This window comes from Lutjanus erythropterus, chromosome 3, assembly GCF_056507025.1.
Source record: "Lutjanus erythropterus isolate fLutEry1 chromosome 3, fLutEry1.hap2, whole genome shotgun sequence".
Taxonomy (NCBI): domain Eukaryota; kingdom Metazoa; phylum Chordata; class Actinopteri; order Lutjaniformes; family Lutjanidae; genus Lutjanus; species Lutjanus erythropterus.
In genome coordinates, this window is record NC_139319.1 from 36,777,812 (window position 1) to 36,797,479 (window position 19,668).

Here is a 19,668-nt window from a genome sequence, read left to right on the forward strand (position 1 = left end):
TTTGTGTCACTCAGAGACTAGTTGTTTTTGCTTGCTTTAAATTTTCATTTGTGTGTTGTTTTCTCCTGTGAGACGCTGTCATGGTGACGTCACCACAAGGTGACGGTGTCAGATCTGAGCAGGAGGAGCAGAGTCCCAGGTGGCGCTTCGGGACGGAGCGCAGCCTCCCCTCTCTCACACATCGTCTCTCTTATCTGCCTGAATTCTTGAGGAGATAAATAATTGGGTATAGTTAATTGACACACAGCACTATGAGTGTGTGTGTGTTTGTGTGTCTTTATGTGTGTTTGTAGGTGCATGTCTGTGACTTGGAGAGATCAAGTCCTTGGGGTTGATGAAGAGCTTAGCATAAGTTGATGTAATTATTTCAAACTCAACAACAAAAAGGATATTAAAAGGATTTAGGGAAGGAGATGTTTTGTGTTTGTTGGAAAGAGAGAAAAATAAACAGCAGGATTCTGTGCAAGTTTTTCCATGCAGATATAGACAGTATTTATTTTGTATGTATTTTATTAACTTATACATTAACGAATGTTTTCCTTATTTATAAGCAGAGACACTGGATTTTTGTATTTTTAAAGTCTTGGTTCAGATTGTTGTTCTAAGTTTCTTACAACGTTATGGAAATGGTTGCTACAGAGAGACTTTCTTTTTTATGACTATCATATGTTTTAAACTTTAAATTAAATCACTAGAAACATTTTGTGTCTTCTTTTCACTGTTACAACAACCACCAACTCTGTTTTTTTGGTTGAAATAAACCTGTAATTCACAGCATTAAATGTAAAGATAATGGGAGAGGAGCAAGAAGGATTTCAGACATCAGAGAAGCAGCAGCTTGTACAACCAGAATATTTTCACATCTAATGCAGTTAATTAAGGATTTATTTCAACCAAACTAGAGTTGGTGATTGTTGGAGCTGTGGAAAGACAAGCCAAGATGGTTTTGGAATGAAGATGACGATGAAGGTGGTGAAATTAGAGTTTTTCAAGAGTCTGGAGATTTTGGCGAGTGCAATAAAACAGTTATTTTTGGTTAAAGAAAACGTTTGTCTGTAAATCTTTTTTTTATTATTATTCCACTGTTTTGTTTCATTTCAGTTGAGTCCGTCATTTATACATATATTTTTTAATTGTGCAAAGAAACAATTACAGAACAAGTGAAGACGAGTGCATACCTAACTCACACAAGATTAGACAATAGACCGAAAACAAAGATAAGGGACAAAAAGAGAAACCTGAAATAGAGTAAAACAAATAACATTGACAGCAACAAGAACCTAGTGGGTACATAGTAAACATACATAAATGGTCCAGAGTAATGGGTGTGAATATGAGGGGGGAGGGAGGGGGGTTTGGTATGTTAAAAAAGTGTCTCTCTCTCTGTAGAGATCATTTCCATAATGTTGCCAGACACTTCAGAAATGGTTGTCCTATGTTACTCACATGTTTGAACACTGCAAGCGTTAGATGACGAACCTTCGTGAAAAGGTGTGGCATGAAGTACTCCAGTGGTATCAGTGTCACGTTAAGGGTATTCGTGTTGGTATCATGCTTTTGTAAAACCATAACCAGCTCTAGTCCAGGCTGAAAAATACTGAAGTTACCCTGTAATTCAGCAGGGTTATGGGAAAGCAGCAGAGTTAATATGGAAAAGGAGATTTCTGCTCCGGCTTGGTCTCATTGAGGCTGCACTTGTCGCTAACACAATGTGAAACTGTCTCCCTCAGTTTAATGGCTGTCTCTGTTTTGTTGGCTGACACTCAAGGTTTCTCATCTGAGCCAGCATCTGCGCCCTGCACTCCTGCTTTTATTATTTAAGAATTGTTTTACATTGAACTTGACAGTTTTTCAGTATTGCTGCAGGATGTTTTTGCTCTGCTGAATCTGATTTCAAGTCACAAATTACAGTGGGTTAAAAACACATCAGCCCTGCGTGGTCTGTCATGCTAACTGTACCATGCATGTATCCTAAACGCTCCGAGGTCCATCCTGACCAGGACCTTTGTTGCTTGTCATCAACAGCTAATTTTTTTTAAAAAGAGTCATCCATAAATTAGCGTCATTCCAAGTGTTATCATTTTGTGTTGTGTTATCAAATACTAAACAGTGCAAGTGATGACAATCTTTCATCAAGCTGTCTTTTCTTCTAGCGTCTGTGTGTGCAGACGTGTGTGTGTGTGTGTGTGTGTGTTTGCATGCAAATGAGAAATATGTGTGTGGAAGAGCGTACAGTCTGACAACTTTTCACCCAGACACAGCCTCGTTTGCATACAGATGTCCTGTTTGACCTCCAACCCCTCAGTGTAATAAGGATCAGGGTCTTTTCCTGCATCATTAACATCAACTGCTCTGATAATTACAATTACAACACTGCAGATGAGGATGAACATTATGGGGCAAGAGTGGCGGGTGTGGAGTGAGGGGAGGAGGAGAAGATGACGTAAACCTAGGAGGAGGTTGTCTCTCTGTGTAGAGAGCATTTAGCTTCATCGGTTTGCTCAGTGGTTCCCGAACCTTTTCTGGAATGCCCCCCTTCACAAGCTGAAAAAATGCACACCCTCCCCACCCCAGGATTATTATCAGTCATTAACAATAACTGGGAAAGACATTGATTTAAAAAAAAAAAAAGGATTCAAGCTGAATTTTAGTAAAATAAAGTTGAGCATGATGGGATCAGTGATGGGATTATTTGTTTTTTTCTGTTCCTGAAATCATTTTCATTCATCTTTGTTTCATTCTGTATTTCTCCTCTGGTCATCAAGTTGCAGTAAAAACCCAGATTGAGATGCTTATTCCATATGCACTGTATGCACGTGGAAAATGCTAAATTCACAATAAAGCCTAATTCTGAATTTCCAAGAGGAATATGTTGTTTACATGACTCATATCAAACTATGTATTATCATATTCTAATTAGCAGTGGAAGATTAGTGTTCATGTAAACGTAACCATTGTGAGCATGTTAGCATGCAGATGTTAGCATTCAGAGCTCCACAGATTAGTAAGGAGTAAAAGATACTGATATGAATATATCAGACAATATTCTTTATACAGAATATAATATACAGAAGATAGATGATCTATTAACACACTTTTTGCAATAATCCTCTAATATGGTTAATACCTATGTAAAGATATGTCATGGAGGCAGGATATTTCACAAAACCTTCACTTATATCTTTAATACAAAGATATTATATATTAACCAGAATTAAGGGGTAGTTCACCACAAAATCAAAAATACATGTTTTGTCCCCTGGCCTGTAGTGCATTTTTTTGGTGTGAGTTGCAGAGTTTTGTAGATGTCTGCCAAAAAAATAGATCTGAAAAATTCAAAACCAGTATCTCTAACCAAAAATCATGTCATGGTTACTCAAAAGTTCTTGTTGTCAGTAGTTTCATGTAGGAACTAGTTTTTTACTTTTTTCAATCACAGCCTGAAAGAGCTGCAAGAGTGTCTCTAGAGCTTTAGTCTTGTTGAGTTTTGTGCAGTCCAGTTTTGTCTGAGGTCCTCAGATTTGTCAGTGATGAGCAGTCATGTGACTCCAGTACACACCTCTGCCTTCTTCTGTCCTGAATAAGTAACTTGTCTTACAGTTCACTCACTGTATGTTTTGTTGGTTGCTCAGCGTTGGACATTCCTGGCCTGACTGGCAGACTTGACAGCAGGTTGCTGGATGCAGGACTTATCTGAATCTGATATGAAAGCTAACTGTGTGAGGAGACGGTGGTCAGTGTGTATCTGTGAGCAGGCAGCACACGTAGCGTGTGTGTCATCAGGGTGGTTGATGTGCACACATGCTCCTGAGCAGGTATGTTTGTGTGAAGTGTGATGAAGCATCAGCTTCACTGTCATGTCCTGTCAGGCTTCAATTCCAACAGAAAATTTCCATCGTAAATCTGATCTCGTCTTCACGTTGTACCGCTGTCACTCTTTGTTTCCCTTCTTGTGCGTCTAGGTTTCTACATGTTCCACATGTTCATTTCCCCTCTCAATAAAGAGCTGCATTAACTCGATGGATGCTCAAATGAAAGGTGTGAGATGACACATCTGGCTTTGGAAATGGGTGAAGTGGGATGAACTGATCTGTGTCTCTGTCTCTGCTGTATTTTTCTCTTTTGGAGAACATTGACCTTTACGCTCTTTGTGCTGCCGTGCTGTGATTGTCTCAGAAAATGTTGTGATTGTCTTGGTGAAAATTGAAAAAAGGGAGGGGGGCTGGTCTGCAGGGACACGCTCCTCTTTGTGTGTATGTGTGAGTGTGTGTGTGTAAATCTCATATTTTAGGAATATCTGACCTTATCCAAAACTAATACAATCTGTCATTGATCAGAGGTGATCCTCAGTGCTACAGTAGGCTCCACCATCAGTATGCAAGGTCATGAACACACAGAGAGCACAGCCTCACACTATTCTACTGGAAATTGAATCCTGAAAAAGGACATGTCAGTCACAATGAGATGTCATTTCTCTCTCACACACACACACACACATACAGAACTGCCTGCACTATCTGATGAATGATAAATAAACTGATTTTGTTCCCAAAATTAGACAGAATAGAAAATGTTTCTTCTATCTTGTTTTCTGAGCAGCAAAGGAAGTTCACAAATTGTGATATTTAAGAGCTTATGGACAAATTACTTTCTTTTCAAAATACTCAGTATCTTAACAATGTCAGGGTTATTATAGCTTTGTATATTTTTTTAATCATTTTTTTTAATTTTTATTTCACATTTGTTTTCAGTTCAGTTTCATTTTCAGTGGGGCTGCACAATTAATTGAAATTTTATCAACGTTGCAATATGGCTTTCTGCAATGTTTTTTTTAAAAGGCAACATGTCTGTCAAAATCGTAAGGTAGAGATGTCCTGTCCTACAAATCAGACTCTACAGAAAACATCTTCCTTTGGTACAGTTTCCTGCAAAAAACAATCCCACCATAGTCATTTTAAAATGTTTTCAATCAAAATAAGAATAACGATGTGAAAATTATCACAAATCATATCGCAATTGCAATATCAGCCAAAAGTAATCACAATTAGATATTTTATCAAAATCGTTCATCCCTAGTTTCCAGGGTGAGTTTGTTCATTTCACTTTAGTTTCTTTTATTTAAAAATGTATTTTAGTTCAGCTCAGCTTAGGTTCAGTATTAGTTTTTAGTCATTTTTATAATACAGGGGTTATTTTTTTCACCTGTTTTTTGCAGCAGAGACTTGAACTTGCCGGGTTCAGACAGCACCTCATAGGCTGACTGCCCTCCTCACAGCGTCATGCATCAGGAGCATCTGATGCTGCATGCGCCTCCAGGGCTCTACCCTCAAATACACTCTGTTTAAGTAACATCCACTTATCCTCAGGCCAGTCTAGCTCATCTGCAATTTTCTCAAACGCTTCAAAGAAAGAGCTCTCATCATCACAATTAAACTTTGGCACAAGTCTCAAACAGCTGGAAACCTCAAAACCAGTGTTGTGCCTGTCCTGTGAGATACTGTTGTTAGCTTTAGACTGCTTTTGCTCTTTTGCTGCCAACTTTGTCACATCAAGCGGAAACATCCCCTCCAGTTCTCTCTTTCTTAAGTTGTTCTCTTTCTCCTGTGCACAAGGACGAAATGAGAGCCCCCACAATCTCCATCGCTTTCTAGTCTCTTTATTGATCACTGCCTCACAATATTGAGCTAATGCAGATCAATGCACCCAAAATCATTCCCACAAAATTCCTCTACCTTGAAAGTTTCCATGGTTACCATTAAATACTACTCACCAAGGTAGGCTAACCAAATTACCACATAAATAACTATTTCCAATTTCCGATGTAGTTACTAATTATGTGCTAAAAAATGTAGTCAGTAATGTAATCCAAGTATTACAATATTAAGTAGTAGTAATGTATTTGTTTATAATATGTTATTTCAATATAAAATATGTTGAAATTATTCAGCCTAATGTAGTGTTTTAGGGCTGCTGTGATTATTTTCATCACTGATTAATTGGTTGATTATTTTCTCCATTAATCAATTCATTGGTCTATGAACTGTCAAGAAATGTTGAAAACTCAGTTTACTGCCAGGAGGAGTAAAGAAACCAGAAAATATTCACATATTCACATTTAATTAAAAATGACTCAGAATGATTAATCAATTAATTAATCCTCTCACAATCATAAATGCATCAATTGTTGAAGTTTTAAGTGTTTTATGTTTGTTTTGAGGTTTATTCCTTCTTTTGTTGTGTGCAATTGATTGATTTGAAGGCAAAAATGAAAATTTCCACTCAGTGAGGTATTTTTTCACTAGAAGCCATGATAATTAATTAGCAACTGAAAATTATAATCCTACTGATTATCCCCATTTTATGAAATGCATCTGTAATCTGATTGCTTTTGATTTGACTGTAACTTTAAGGGAATACAGTCGCCTTGTTTTGTATCCAGATTACATGATTCTGTTACTTGTTAACCCCCAAGTTTAAACTATAACTAATATAATAATAACTATATTCACAGAGACTGATGCAAAATACAATGTGAGTAAGACACACGTTTAAATCTCCGAGTCTTAAACCCTCAAGTTTCAAGCACATCCCAAATTACTGTCATGAGAATTAAATATATCAAAGTCTTTTAGAAAATTCTGATGACTTTATGTTGTTTGAGATGTTTTCTATTCCTCCTTCTTCTGCTTTGTTAATTTTTCTCATCTTCTCTCCATCTCTCTGTGTGTAGGATGTACGATGTTGGAGGCCAGCGAACGGAGCGGAGGAAGTGGATCAGCTGTTTCGAGGATGTCAGGGCGGTGCTGTTCGTGGTGTCGCTCAGCGGTTACGACATGACTCTTGTGGAAGACCCCTCCATGGTACAGCCTGCACGTTACCAGTCTCTCTCCAGTCTAGACAACTGGAGACCCAATAAGATTATGTTCTGTCCTCACAGAGAAAGTCAAAGTATCTGCTGTGTGTGCTCCTCTGCAGCCGTCTGACGGTGTAACTGTCTCCTCTCTGCAGAATCGTCTTCAGGAGAGCATGAAACTCTTTTCAGCCATCTGCAACAACATTTTCTTCCGCAGCACATCCATGGTGAGAAACTCGTCAGTCACCTTTTCCACCACAGGAGAAAAGATACTTAAACGTTAAAACAGGTTTAGACAGGAGTGCTTTCTTGACACTTGTACATAAAAAAATCAGAAAAATCTCCAAGGCATTCTCTTTTGCAACCATTAAAATACCTTGATTGTCACAGCATGGTCATGTTAGACATTAAAACAAATAAACTGTGACTCATTTTACATCAGTCCTTCATCAGGGAGAAACCTTATGCAAGTGCAAGTGTTATATTGACCAAGGAAACAGGAATACAGGCTAATTGTTTATAACTAAATAAACTGGACTGCTGCTTCTGGACTGGACTGGCCAATCCACCACAGCCTTCTAACTATGTACTTTAGGATATAATGGACATAATAGTAAGCTTCTAAAAAGTATTAGAACTGGATTTTGTGTGAATTGTGCTTGCTTCTGCTCTTAACACTTATTACAAATTAAATTAATTATAAAAACCAATCATAAGTAATTCACATCAGTTGCTAAGTGGGTGCAACAATACTCCTGTCTCGCTGCTGCTCTCTGAGTCACAGCCAGCCCAACAAGGAGGCCACTGAGGCCTTTATATCACTCCAGACTCCTTTGAGACAAGTAATTTTACCTGGCTGAAATGAATATTACTTTCACCGCTTTACTTTGCCATCAGACAGCCTTTTCTGATGGGGAGCTGCTCTCTTCGCAGCCACCAGACTCCTTTGAAGAAAACAGTCATTTTACCTTGCAGGACACTGAAGTTGCTGGTCTACCACTGCCTCGATTTGTGGCAAGTAATGTAGGTCTGATCTGAACTGATGTGTTAAAACACCAAAGTCACAGAACAACGCAAACAAACTAACCAGTAGAAGCAGTGGCAGACCAGCAGCGTCGTGTTCTGCAAAGTTAAATGACTCTTTTTTTCCAAGGAGTTTGGTGGCAGCAAAGTAAAGTGGAGAAAATGTTGCAAATATAGCGTACACTTAAACATATATTTTTTCTTTTTCAGGTTGTCTTTTTCTTTGGTCTTTTTGCCTTTATTTCAATAGAGACAGCCTTGGTAGATGGGGCACATGCTCTACCAATTGAGCTATAGGGACGCCCCAGGTTAACCTTTTTTAGGCTAAAATACATTTTGCTGCTGCCCACTTCTACAGAGGTCCACACACATCAGCACATTGCTCACCTTCTGTTTGTGCTTCTGAGGGAGCTGTTAATCAAATGTGATTTGCTCCACCCACAGTCCCGAGATATAGTCTAAACAGCAAAAGGTTTTCACAAGGTTTCTAATAGTTTTCTGGGTTTATTTTCACTCCGATCTTTATGGATAGTTAAAGAGGATCTAACTTTAATATCATGAATGCATTTTACTATTTAAAGCCACGTTTCCAGAAGCTTGAAAGGACCAGTGTGTAAGATTTAGTGGTCACTAGTGCTGAGGTTGCAGGTTGTAAACACCTCATCTCACCCTCCCCTTCCAAGCTTGTAGGAGAACCTACAGTGGCTGCGAAATTCATGCATAATGCAAAAGGCTGTACGGAGAGCCAGTGTTTGATTTGTCCAGAAACTAGAGAACCCGTACCATCTTTAGATATGAATACCTCATTTTAAGGTAATGACAATACCTTGATTATTAATTTTTGAGTGATTATACACTAATGGAAACATACTTAGTAATACTATATTAAATTTCTGCCACATTTTGCCAATAAATCCCTGTAAATCTTACACACTGGACGTTTAAAACACAAGACAAAAAGGTGGAAACAACAGGCTCCAGTTGAAGAGGGTGGAACCACGGTTTGACAGTTCAGTTGGTGGATTGAAGACATGAATGAGTGGAGGAGACACACGCGAAATCTCTTTTGTAGCTTGCCATTTGTTCTCTATGACACCATGAGACAAGAATAACACTAATGTGTTTTATAAATGCTGTTTCCACACACACTCGCAAACAAGGTCCAGCCTCAGCCCTTTGTCTCTGAGTCCCCTGTCACTTGTAATTAAACAGCAAGTTGTAATTAGGGTGAGCTTTGGCGAGGTGACATTTTCCCCTCTCTGTGTTTTTCCATTCCCCGTTTCCGGTAAATGATCACATTAAAACAAGCGTGTAACGAGCTTGTTCAATTTATTCCACTTAACTCCTATTTAAAGCCCATTTAAAAGAGTGTCAACTGCAGAAGCCTTTCACTGTGAACACTGGATTTAACTTTTCTGACAAGCCTGTAGAGAAAGAAAACGCCCAGTCTCTGACCAAACAAAGGCACTTCATGAATCAAAACTCAGTGCTTCAGTTTTGAGATATTGATATTCTACAGGTAAATCATTCATGGTTGGTGTTCGGTCATAAAAAATGCTGCCACAGACAGAAAATATCAAACATCTTTGCAAAAAAAAAAAAAAAATCTGTGTTACACGAAAGTGTCTTTTCCACCTTTATTTAACAGTCGGTATCTACATACAGACAATATGGACAACAACACGAAATACAAAAACCTTATTGGACACAGGTGGCAGAAGACAGCAAAGAAAAAAAATGAATGAAAATAATAAAAACAAAACTCAAAAGTGCAACTCCCTGCCAGCCAACAGATGGTGAAGCACCTACTGCAATGCCACCACAACTGTCAGTTCCGTCGACATCAGCATGACCCCCACATACATTGTCCTGAGCTGAGACAAGATTTCAAACTGAGGCAGTTGTTGATCATTTGTGGCCCGAGCTGCTGGTTAAGAAGACTGAGAAGTCAGCTGTCAGTGGTTGTATAAAACAGAGCAGTCAAAAAGTAGAATTACTGCTTCACACTTTTATGTTGCCAGCAACCAGTCAAACTACAGTTTACATCCATGTCTGTCCAGACTCATATAATATATGTAGTATTTTTTTGGCAAAATGTAAGTAATCACTATACATGTGATCCCAGTAAATAAGCTCCAGTCAGAAACATGCTGTCTTCACTTTGTGACTAATTTTGCAGAGGACTGATAGAAAGCTGGACACTGTGATGTCACAGCAAAGTTGACCTTTGACCCTTTGGGTGTAAAATGTCATCACCTCATCATTTTGTCCTATTAGATATTTGTATGTAATTATGTCATAATAAGTGTATGAAATCATGAGTTACGGCCAAAAATGTGTTAAGTGACTTTGACCACCAAAATCTAATCAGTTCATCCTTGAGTCCAGGTGGTCATTGATCAGAAATGGGATGGGACGACCTGAAAACATAACACCTCTGACCACAGCTGTCACTGGTGTGGAGGCATATAAAAACATTTTTTTTAACCTTTCTCCAAAATTGTGAATCACAGAGGTCCTTCACACACTCACTCACTCACGCACACACGAAAGTGATTGCTTGATCCCCTCTCTCACACCTGGTAGGGATAAAAAAGAGAAAGACAAAAGAGAATTATTAAAAGAAATAACAATAATTGAACAGAGACCTGTTTAGATGTGCTTTGGGTGACTTATGATTGAGTTTGGTTCAGCATTATTAATTCTTTATGTTCATACATGCACATTCACATACACTCATACATATATTTCTTCCTATGGTCATTAAAAATACTGTCAGACAGAAAATATCAAAAATCTTAGCAAGAAAATTAGTGTTATGCTAATACATCTCTTTAGGTAAATTATTCTTTTTCTAACCATAAAGAAATGTTATTTAAGGCTTCATTAGAGCCAAATGGGCAATTAAACGTCTGTGTGTGATGTGTTTATGTGCAGGGTTGTGTGTGGGCCTGCACGTTAACATGGCTAACAGGCTCATTAAACAAAAGTGTTTAATGATACCTTTTTGAACGTAGGAGGGAAATTTGTAACCTCCACCTCAATTAACTCTTCACTGTGGCTGATCAGTGATAATTACACACCTAGGTGTTGCTCTGCATCCTGTTCATTGAAAATCCTCTCTACCTCATCCCTCTCTCGCTATTATCAGGGGCTTTTTTTTCGTGTGTGCATGTGTCCGTTTTTTGCGATCAAACGGGCCGGAAAAGAGAGAACTTGGTCATAGTTTTAATTGGTCGACTACAAAGCTAAAAGTACCTGTGAAACGTGGCGGCAGCTGAGCAGAAGTTGAGTTCAGAGGCAGTGAGACAAAGCAGCACAGGGACGGAGATTTATCGAAGAAGTAGCTGAGCTGAGTGAGACTACATGGGTGATCGATTGCACACTGATGAGGGGAGGGAGGTCATTGATTCGCCGTCATCACATGCTGATGTTAACACAGCTATTGATTTTCACATTTTGTGTAGATATCTGTAAAGTGACAATAAATGCAACTACAATATATTTGAATCTGATTTATTGGTTTCATTGTTCAGTTAGTTATTGCAGTGCTACAGGTGGGAGTCATCAAATCAGATACACCTCCTTTTTCTCATGATATTTCAGATTGATTTTCCTTTTTCCACCGGAGAGGAAGCCTTTTGACTTGTGACGAGCCTCTTGTGCTCTCAGCTGATTGTGTTTTTGTGTGTGTGTTTGTTTTTATTGCAGATTTTATTCATGAACAAGATAGACCTTTTTCAAGACAAGATTTTACACTCTGGGCGACATCTGCGGTTATACCTGCCACAGTTTAAAGGTAGGATTCATATTTGTTGTGTCCTGAACATGCAAGTGTCCACATGGACTTATAAGACACCAAGAATACAGCTGGAGTGGTCAATAGTGGGACATTAAAGGGATAGTTCAGAGTATTTGACATTGGGTTGTAAGAGGTATTTATCCATAGTCAGTGTATCAGCTACAGTAGATGACAGTCACAGACACACTCCCAGTTTGGAGAAGCAGCAGCACCACTAGTTGAACAAGGAACTGCTGTGGACACTAAGATGTGTTTAAGCCCCCCCACCAAAAAAAAAAAAAAAAATACATGAACACGAAAGAAACTGTGAATGTTTGAGTCAGCGTTGAAAACTTAACCAAACCTGATGGCTTGTGAGCGTGTAGCTCCCTGTTAACTTTGGCTTACACCACCTCTGGTGCAGACACAGATAATAACTTGGATAACTTGGAGCCTGGTTAATGTATTCTCACGTGATCTTGCAACTCCAGCTGCCTCACATTGTAAGCCCCCCGTGACCTCCATGTTTTATCTCCATACTGCGAGCTGTCACAAACACATTTACATACAGTTCCACAAACATTCGGGTTCCTTCGCTTCCTTTAGTTCAGTGTGCGTCTGTTCGTGCTGTTACAGTACGTGTGCCTGGAGAGGCAGAGGAGGATGAAAGACTCACGTGAAAGCAATAATTTCTCACATTATATAACATATCACGTCTTGTTGAATGTGGCATCACCTAATGAGTCCTAATTTGATTTAAAAAAAATATATATATATATATATATATATGACTGTGTTCAGTTTTATAGGAAAATATGATTTACCACTGATTAAATGTGACATAACAGACTGAATGACATTCAATGACAACAGTCATAAACATTTGGAAGACTCCTTCATGTTCATGTCAGGTGGCACTTATGATGGTGTTATGTCAGTCTTATGCACACTCCTTCAAATAAAGTGTAACCAAAGGTAAAAGTAATGGATGAATGGTTCAAACATTAAGTTTCTTCCATTGTGAGTGATAGCAGTGGAAATGCAAACCCAGACCTAAACACTGATAAATTTAGGATCATCTTGTATTTAAAAAATGTTGTAACTCTCCCCCCTTTTATATAATTACTAGTTTTATATCAGAGTCAGTTTAAAATGAATTGAACACATTTGGTTGTTGGTGAAGGGGGTAATCAGTCTGTGGCAGTACATCAAGCAGATTTGGGGGTTGGGATCCAGTGTATTAGACTAGTCATCACGTCTGAGGTCAGTGTGAAATGGACGCATGCTCTGCTGGCAGACCCCAATCCCAAGAGTTTTAGCATTTATATTGACATTTGCATGAGAGGAGAGAGGACACAGCTCCTGTTGTGACCACTGAGTCGTGGGGAGCGAAATGCTGAGCGGATACAAAAATCCCCCCCACCCCCAAAATAACACAGTCAGTGTGTATATGTGTTTGTGTGTCCTTAGTGAGAGACACTGTGGGCTTATTATCAGTCTGTCTTTGTATTCATATCTCTGGATTAGGTTGATATAGTTGGGTTTTCATGGCAGAAAGTAATTCATTCTTCAAATTCAATAACTGCCAAGATATTTTATCTTCCTGGATGTTATAAACAGTCACATCTTTAACTGGGAACTTGTGCATGGACTTGCCTGGATTACTGAGACGAAATCTTTGTTTTGTATGATTCATTTATTTTTCAAAACAGATTATGGTATAATATACATGACGCTTATTGCCATTTTTTTCTTATATATTAAGAAAAAATGTTGATGTTTGGTACAAAGCTGAAGTACAGACAAACTGTCACATTTAAAACGAAGTGTAGAGCCGTATGTGGAGCGGAGTTGAACTAAAAGTCAAAGATCTCTATGTGCACAGTTACGTTCAAGTACATGACCATCAGCTAGAAACAGGCAGGTTTAAGTTTCACAGCAGAGAAAAGATGAAAATGAAAAGTGGCAAAGTTTGATAACCAGTTACAAACTTGTAGTACATTTGCAGCAAAACACATTCTATTGTTTTCCAAGTACTTCACAATCTTTCCACATAGCCTCTGGTTGGGATTCACCGGTCTTAATGCACAACTTACAGATACATTTTTTCAGTTTTCTGTGGGAAGGAGTAGGGGTCAACCCGAACCTTATTGAGGAAAACAAACAGTGTGATGAAAACAGATATTTCTTTTATTCAAATTTATCATTTTCATTTTATCATATTCATTCTTATTCTGAAAATGTCAGAAACATTATTTCCTTGGCCCAGTTAAAAAATTAATTATTTATTCCCTTCAACTGAAGGACATGTTTATGTATTTGTATATCTCATTTTTCAATATTCCCCCAGTTAAAGGGGAGGTGGTGGTGGGATTCAGCCAGTTTCATTCTTGAGAATCATGTCCTACCAAAAACAAAACAAAAAAAGAGTTAATTATTAATACCAACAATGCTTAGAGAGAGAGAGAGAGAGAGAGAAGTACACTATGAGGATGTGAAAATATATTCCATCCTTAATTCTGAATTCTGAATATAACTTAGAAAATGCAACGTTTGCTCGATTTAATGTGACATCTGGCATAAACCACACCCACTTCTGCTCTTCTCTCCGAATGCAGAGACAGATCATTTTGTTGGTTGAACAGATTCAAATAACAATATCTGGAGAGGATGTTGTGATGTTTCATTGTGAGTCCATCTCTCTTCCAGGTGCAGACTGCGATGTGGATACAGCCGCCCGCTTCATCGCTGCCACCTTCGTCTCGCTCAACACCACGCCCAGCAAACTCATCTACCACCACTTCACCACAGCGACTGACACCTCCAACATCCAGGTCGTCTTCCAGGTGGTCATGGACACAATAATCAAAGAGAACCTGGAGGCCGTGTCGCTCCTGTGACTGCCAGCCGAGGTCTGAGACTTCACTGGACAGTCTGTCTCATTTTAAAAGACTGAAATGGAAATAAAAGGCAGTGAACGGAACATGAAGATCATCTGCTCCGAGTGTCCCTGACGTTCTTTGCCACTGTGGCATTTAATCCTCTGTGAAGCACTAAGCTGAGAAAGCTCAAAACTTCAAGCCAACTTATTTCAATTGTTTTTTTTGAGTCTTGAGCTAAACTCAAACAAAGTTTTACCAACTAATAATAGTTTGTTGAGATAATTTACTTCAGTAGTAAAAAGCTTCAGTAATAAATTGAGACTGTTTCATAACCAGTTAAAAAGTCATTGTTGAGCTTTAAGTTTTAAAATAAACTAAACAAGTTTTGCCGACCTTGAACTTTTTGTTGAGATCATTTACTTTTCGTCAGATAAACTTGAATCTTTGAGTTTTAGAAATCACCCTAAAAAATGTATCTCAGAAATTGTTGAATAAACTCACTGAAGTAAAAGTGAATATTTGTTGATAATTTTATTAATATTTTCAAATGCAAACATTTAACTTCATTCAAGCACACAAATAATGACAAGTCAGGTTTACAGCTCACTGTGAACAATTTTTGAAATACAAATTTTAAGTTTCTAAAACTCAAAAATTAAAGTTTATCTGAAGAAAAAAGCTAATTATTTCAACAAAAGATTATGGGTTGGCAAAAATGTCTTAATTTACAAACTTAAGGCTACAACAAGGAGTTTTAACTGGTTATGTAACAGTCTCAGTTAAATACTGATGCCTCTATATGACCTACATAAGTCAGCATGACCATCACAGAAGATCGGCTATTTCTGTAAAGTTGTTGTCCTGTTGGATTGTTCTTGAAATCGGATCAAACAAGTATGTTGTTTCATTTTCCCAGGATAAATTACATTTTAGCCAGTTAAAAAGAAGCGTGAGGAGATTTTTATTTCTTCAGAAGCAACAAAATATGGAAGTTCCCTGTAGCAGCTTTAAGAGTTTGATTCAAAACTCAAAAATCTAGTGAAGGCAGTTTCCTTGAAATTATGAGTTTTCTCATCTTTTTTCATGGTGTGCTTGATTTGATGTAGAAAAACTGTTTTAAAATCCACTGAAGGACCACTTGATTTATCCTTTGTCGTGGGGTTGAGCCCTAAAATGCTGATTTTTGAAACATTGTGTTGAGAGTAACAGGCGTTTATATTTTTGTACTGTGCTATAAAATCAGACGATGAATGGTGATGCTACTTTGCTGAGGACTTTATATGAACACATGCCATTTATTTGCCCCTCTCCTCCTCTGTGTGTGTGTGTGTGGGCAGGACACAGAGGGTGTGAGGATTTACTGTTTGTCCGTTACCTCCTCTGCGCGGGGTTCACTCATGCATACCATCGTGTGTTTTCCGCTCATCCATCACTGTGTCCGTCTGCCGTGCATATCCTGTGCGTCACACCCTCCTAATGAGGCGGTGATTGCTGTAAAAGCCACCCCAGTTTGTGTTTACTTGTTCTGAGCTGAAATCACACACACACTCCGTTCATTTTAATCTTCCTTGTACCATTCAGCAATGATGCCGAGAAACTTCATATCAGAAATATTGAGAAGTCTATGTAAAGAAACACCCCTGGAGCCTCTAACTTGTTTAATTTCCCTCCTTTTAGTGATTATTGTTCCAACATCTGACACACACACGCGCTCATAAACCCTGATTTATCAACCAGGATGGTGCCTCCTATATGTGATTTGTGTGGCATTAACTCTGCTGGGGTCTGGCTGTTTTGAAGGCTCCCCTGAGCAACTGACTGCGTTATCACACCAGCTCCTCTCTGACTGGAGTAATAAACAAGATATGGTGATGACTGATACGGTCTGATATGAATAATGAAGGTGAAAGAAAAGAGAAAAACACCCCGGAGTGCCTTATGATGAAGTGATTCTGATGTTGTGTAATTTAGATGCTTCATATGTTTATGAAATGTCGGTATATTTCCCTCTTTATTTTCCACTTTCAGAATAATCCTTTGTATTTTATGCTGTATCTCTCCTCTTTGAGTCCTCAGACTGTTATTTTATGATTTGTACTTAATTTACTATATTTTGCTGCAACTGCTATACAAAATAAATGTGGCAGGCTGATGACTTTAACATATTTCCGTGTTCTTTTACTATAAATGAAAAAAAATTAAACAAATCAAGGTAGCGCTGGACCTCTTCTCACACCCCACTAGTTGAATATTTCCAGACAAATTTAAGCCACACAACAGGTTACCAGTGTTTGTTCATTTTAATAAATAAAATAAATAAAAGTACTTTCCAGGAAATCTGCTCTGCAGTCAACTTTCTGGACATTTAATACACATTGGCAATGGTGGGTACATGTCAAGGTTAAACAGTGAAGATGGCAGGTCATCTGGAAAGAAGATGGTGTCAGCAAACATCTCTCATACAGATTTTTTTTCTCTTTTATATTCCTGTCTACAACCAAAGCAAAAAATTGACCAATGTTAGTGTTTTTTTTTTTTAAATAAGAGAGAACATTCAGAGTCTGCAGCAGTCCATCATAGACAATGATCGGGTTTTTCCTCTGCGCCACCACCTTCCCCATAACCCTCACACACTCGTCTTTCATTTCTTCGTTCCCAGAGAAGCGCTCCCAGGGGTCGGTGGTGGAGGAGGACCAGGACAGTCCTGACCAGGACTCACGCGGACAGGCAGTCCAGGGAGTCCAGGGTGAGGAAGACGTCCGCCTTGCACTGGAAGGTGCCTGTCCCGTCCCGCAGCAGCTCGCAGCTCTTCAGGTTTGGAGAGATGTCCTTCACACAGATGGCCTGGTGGGTGAGGTGAAAGATGAAAGAATTTAAAGGTGTAATATAAAACGTTTTTTCAAAAAACAATCTATTGACGCAAATAAAAAATATGACTGTATGTACAGAAATCCTGCCTTATGCCTGTATTTCTTTATTATCTCATGATCTTACTGTGCTCAGGAAACCTTACCAACCCAAAAGATTTGTATTTGATGTCTTGGGAATGAGACTCAGCAATCAACCATCTACAAATCCTACTGATTGTACCTTTAAAGTTAACCACTGAAAATGCAACTAAATTATCTTTTAGTGATCCTGTTTTCTTTCTCTTTACAGCCTGTATTTCATTTATATATAAAACTTACAGACAAATTATCAGGACTATTAATTTTGCAGTAAGGCTGTTGCTTGTCAAAACATTTCATTTTCTTTCTATATTTATAATTTTATTCGGATGGTTTCTGTAGATATTTAAGATTCTGAACGTTATTTTGTCAATGACCGTTTTGTTGTCAACTTTGACATGAAGAAACTCTGTTATGTAGGATAAAAGACTTAAAATAAACTTAATTTTAACTGCCTCCTCTATTAAGGTAATATAGTTTTTTTACAATCATTTGTGGTTCTAAAATTTGAACCCGTTTTTTTTTTAACATTTTCTTTTGTTTTACGTATTCATCACATGTACTTTATATACTATTGGCATGTTGAATGAGACATATTTGCGGAAGTCATGCCTCTATCATTTGACGTTACACTGTCACGTGTAAATGTAATGCCAAATGAACCTGAAAAAAACCTCTGCGCCTTTACGCACGAGTTGTTCCAACTTTTTCGACATTTTCTCTGATCTCACCTGTTTGTTTCATCGACTTCATGAAACCAAAACAAAAAAATGTTTACTTGAAATATTTCTGACTTTAAATATGCAAGTATCGCTATAAATGTGCTTCTTTTGGCGCTGAAGGGAACGAATCTTTACGCGCGTCTCTTCTTTTTTATTATCAGTGCAATAAAAAACAAAACAAAACAAACAAACAAACCAAAAAACAGAACTCCTCAGGACTCAGGACTAAAGTTTGCAGTAGATGCTCTGTACTCACCATGCTTTTGAGGATGGAGATCTGCCTGTTAGTCTCTGGAATCACGTTGTTACCTGCTGTCTCTTCGCTCTCCATCAGCGTCTCTTCGGAGTCGGACCTCCGGACGTACGGCGACCTCCTGATACCGGACAGCAAACCGGAGGCGCGGCCCACCGAGTAGTAACTGGGCCCGGTCGACTGCTTGTACCAGGCTTCGACTGGATGGCAGGAGATGAGCAGAGACACTGCGACGCACACAACGGCGAACTTGACTGACCTCTCCATGTCTGGAACCGGCTTGGCACTTTTTACGCAGAGGGAAACGGCGCCTTTTCTCGTCTGTTCTCGGACTTTATGTTTTGCTGGCTGTTTGAGAAACTTTCTGCTGCTTATATAGGCGGACAGGGCGACGTTATCGTGACCCACGACGTTCGTCAAATGAAAATTGTGGTGGGTGGATGATGATCGCGTGTGTGTGTCTGTGTGTGTGTGTGTGTGTCTGTGTGGTATAGAGTGTGAGGGGGGGTGGAGATGTATAGGGACGTCAGCGCCTCTGTGACGCTTGTAGAGGTAAAAGTAAAATTGATTATCAGTGGATCAACATAGACCCTGACTGACGTAAGTGGTCAAAACAAAAAGATGTGCAGATAGTTTGTTAAGTTAAGTTATTGCGGGGGTGGTTTGTGTTTCACTAATTTGACATGTTAATTGTTAAAATTTGTCTGATTGTCCAAAAACATCTCAAACTTAAAGGGATAGTTTGGATTATTTGAAGTGTATATTATTGTATGGGGTACTTATTCATAGTTAAGTTTGGAGAAGCAGCAGGAAGCTGAGCAACTATTGCTGTCGACAGGTTCCACCGTGAAACATGTTTTAGCCAACTAAAACAATATCCATCCAAAAAAAAGAAAAAAAGAATCTAGTGTACATTATATTTTAAATATTTTCACCATTATACATTGCTGTCAGACAGCCTCTTCCAATGGGAAAGTGACATTAAAATTAGTCATTTTACTCCACAGAACATTGGAGATGCAGGTTGACTGCTGCCTCCATCTGTTAGTTTGTGTTATTGTGTAACATCGGTGTTTTAAAAGGTTAGTTCAAAATGATCAAAAAATGGTCATGAACTGGGAGTAACACAGAAGAATTGTGAGTCCAGGAGAGAATAGGAAGAGCGCAATAAAAAACAGGAGTCTCCCAGGAAAATCATTAGTGTTG

At 38.6% G+C, this 19,668-nt stretch overlaps 2 protein-coding genes across 5 annotated transcripts in view; one reads left to right on the forward strand and one right to left on the reverse strand.

Annotated features, from left to right (window-relative positions):
• gnav1 (guanine nucleotide binding protein (G protein) alpha v1) overlaps window positions 1–15,671 on the forward strand; it is a 34,110-nt gene extending 18,439 nt beyond the window's left edge. Inside the window, exons 6-9 of one of the 4 annotated variants that reach the window (XM_084716008.1) lie at window positions 6,731–6,860; window positions 6,976–7,080; window positions 11,588–11,675; window positions 14,367–15,671. In XM_084716008.1, coding sequence (XP_084572134.1) covers window positions 6,731–6,860; window positions 6,976–7,080; window positions 11,588–11,675; window positions 14,367–14,557 — 514 coding nt within the window. In that variant the 3' untranslated portion in view covers window positions 14,558–15,671. The remainder of the gene's footprint in view (window positions 1–6,730; window positions 6,861–6,975; window positions 7,081–11,587; window positions 11,676–14,366) is intronic. The other 3 variants (XM_084716009.1, XM_084716010.1, XM_084716011.1) reach the window with 3 other exon arrangements.
• npb (neuropeptide B) lies at window positions 15,020–18,862 on the reverse strand. Its single transcript, XM_084716012.1, has 2 exons — window positions 18,466–18,862; window positions 15,020–17,383 (listed from the first exon to the last, which is right to left on the reverse strand). Exons 1-2 carry the CDS (start codon window positions 18,727–18,729, stop codon window positions 17,255–17,257), a joined length of 393 nt encoding a protein of 130 aa, XP_084572138.1. The 5' UTR covers window positions 18,730–18,862; the 3' UTR covers window positions 15,020–17,254.
• Window positions 18,863–19,668: the final 806 nt, after the last annotated feature.

Excerpts from the sequence above, each read along its gene's own strand:
- npb (XM_084716012.1), bottom strand. The coding sequence starts at position 18,729 with ATGGAGAGGTCAGTCAAGTTCGCCGTTGTGTGCGTCGCAGTGTCTCTG. Across the intron at positions 17,384-18,465 it reads TCTCCATCCTCAAAAGCATG|GCCATCTGTGTGAAGGACAT; the intron begins GTGAGTACAGAG and ends CTCACCCACCAG.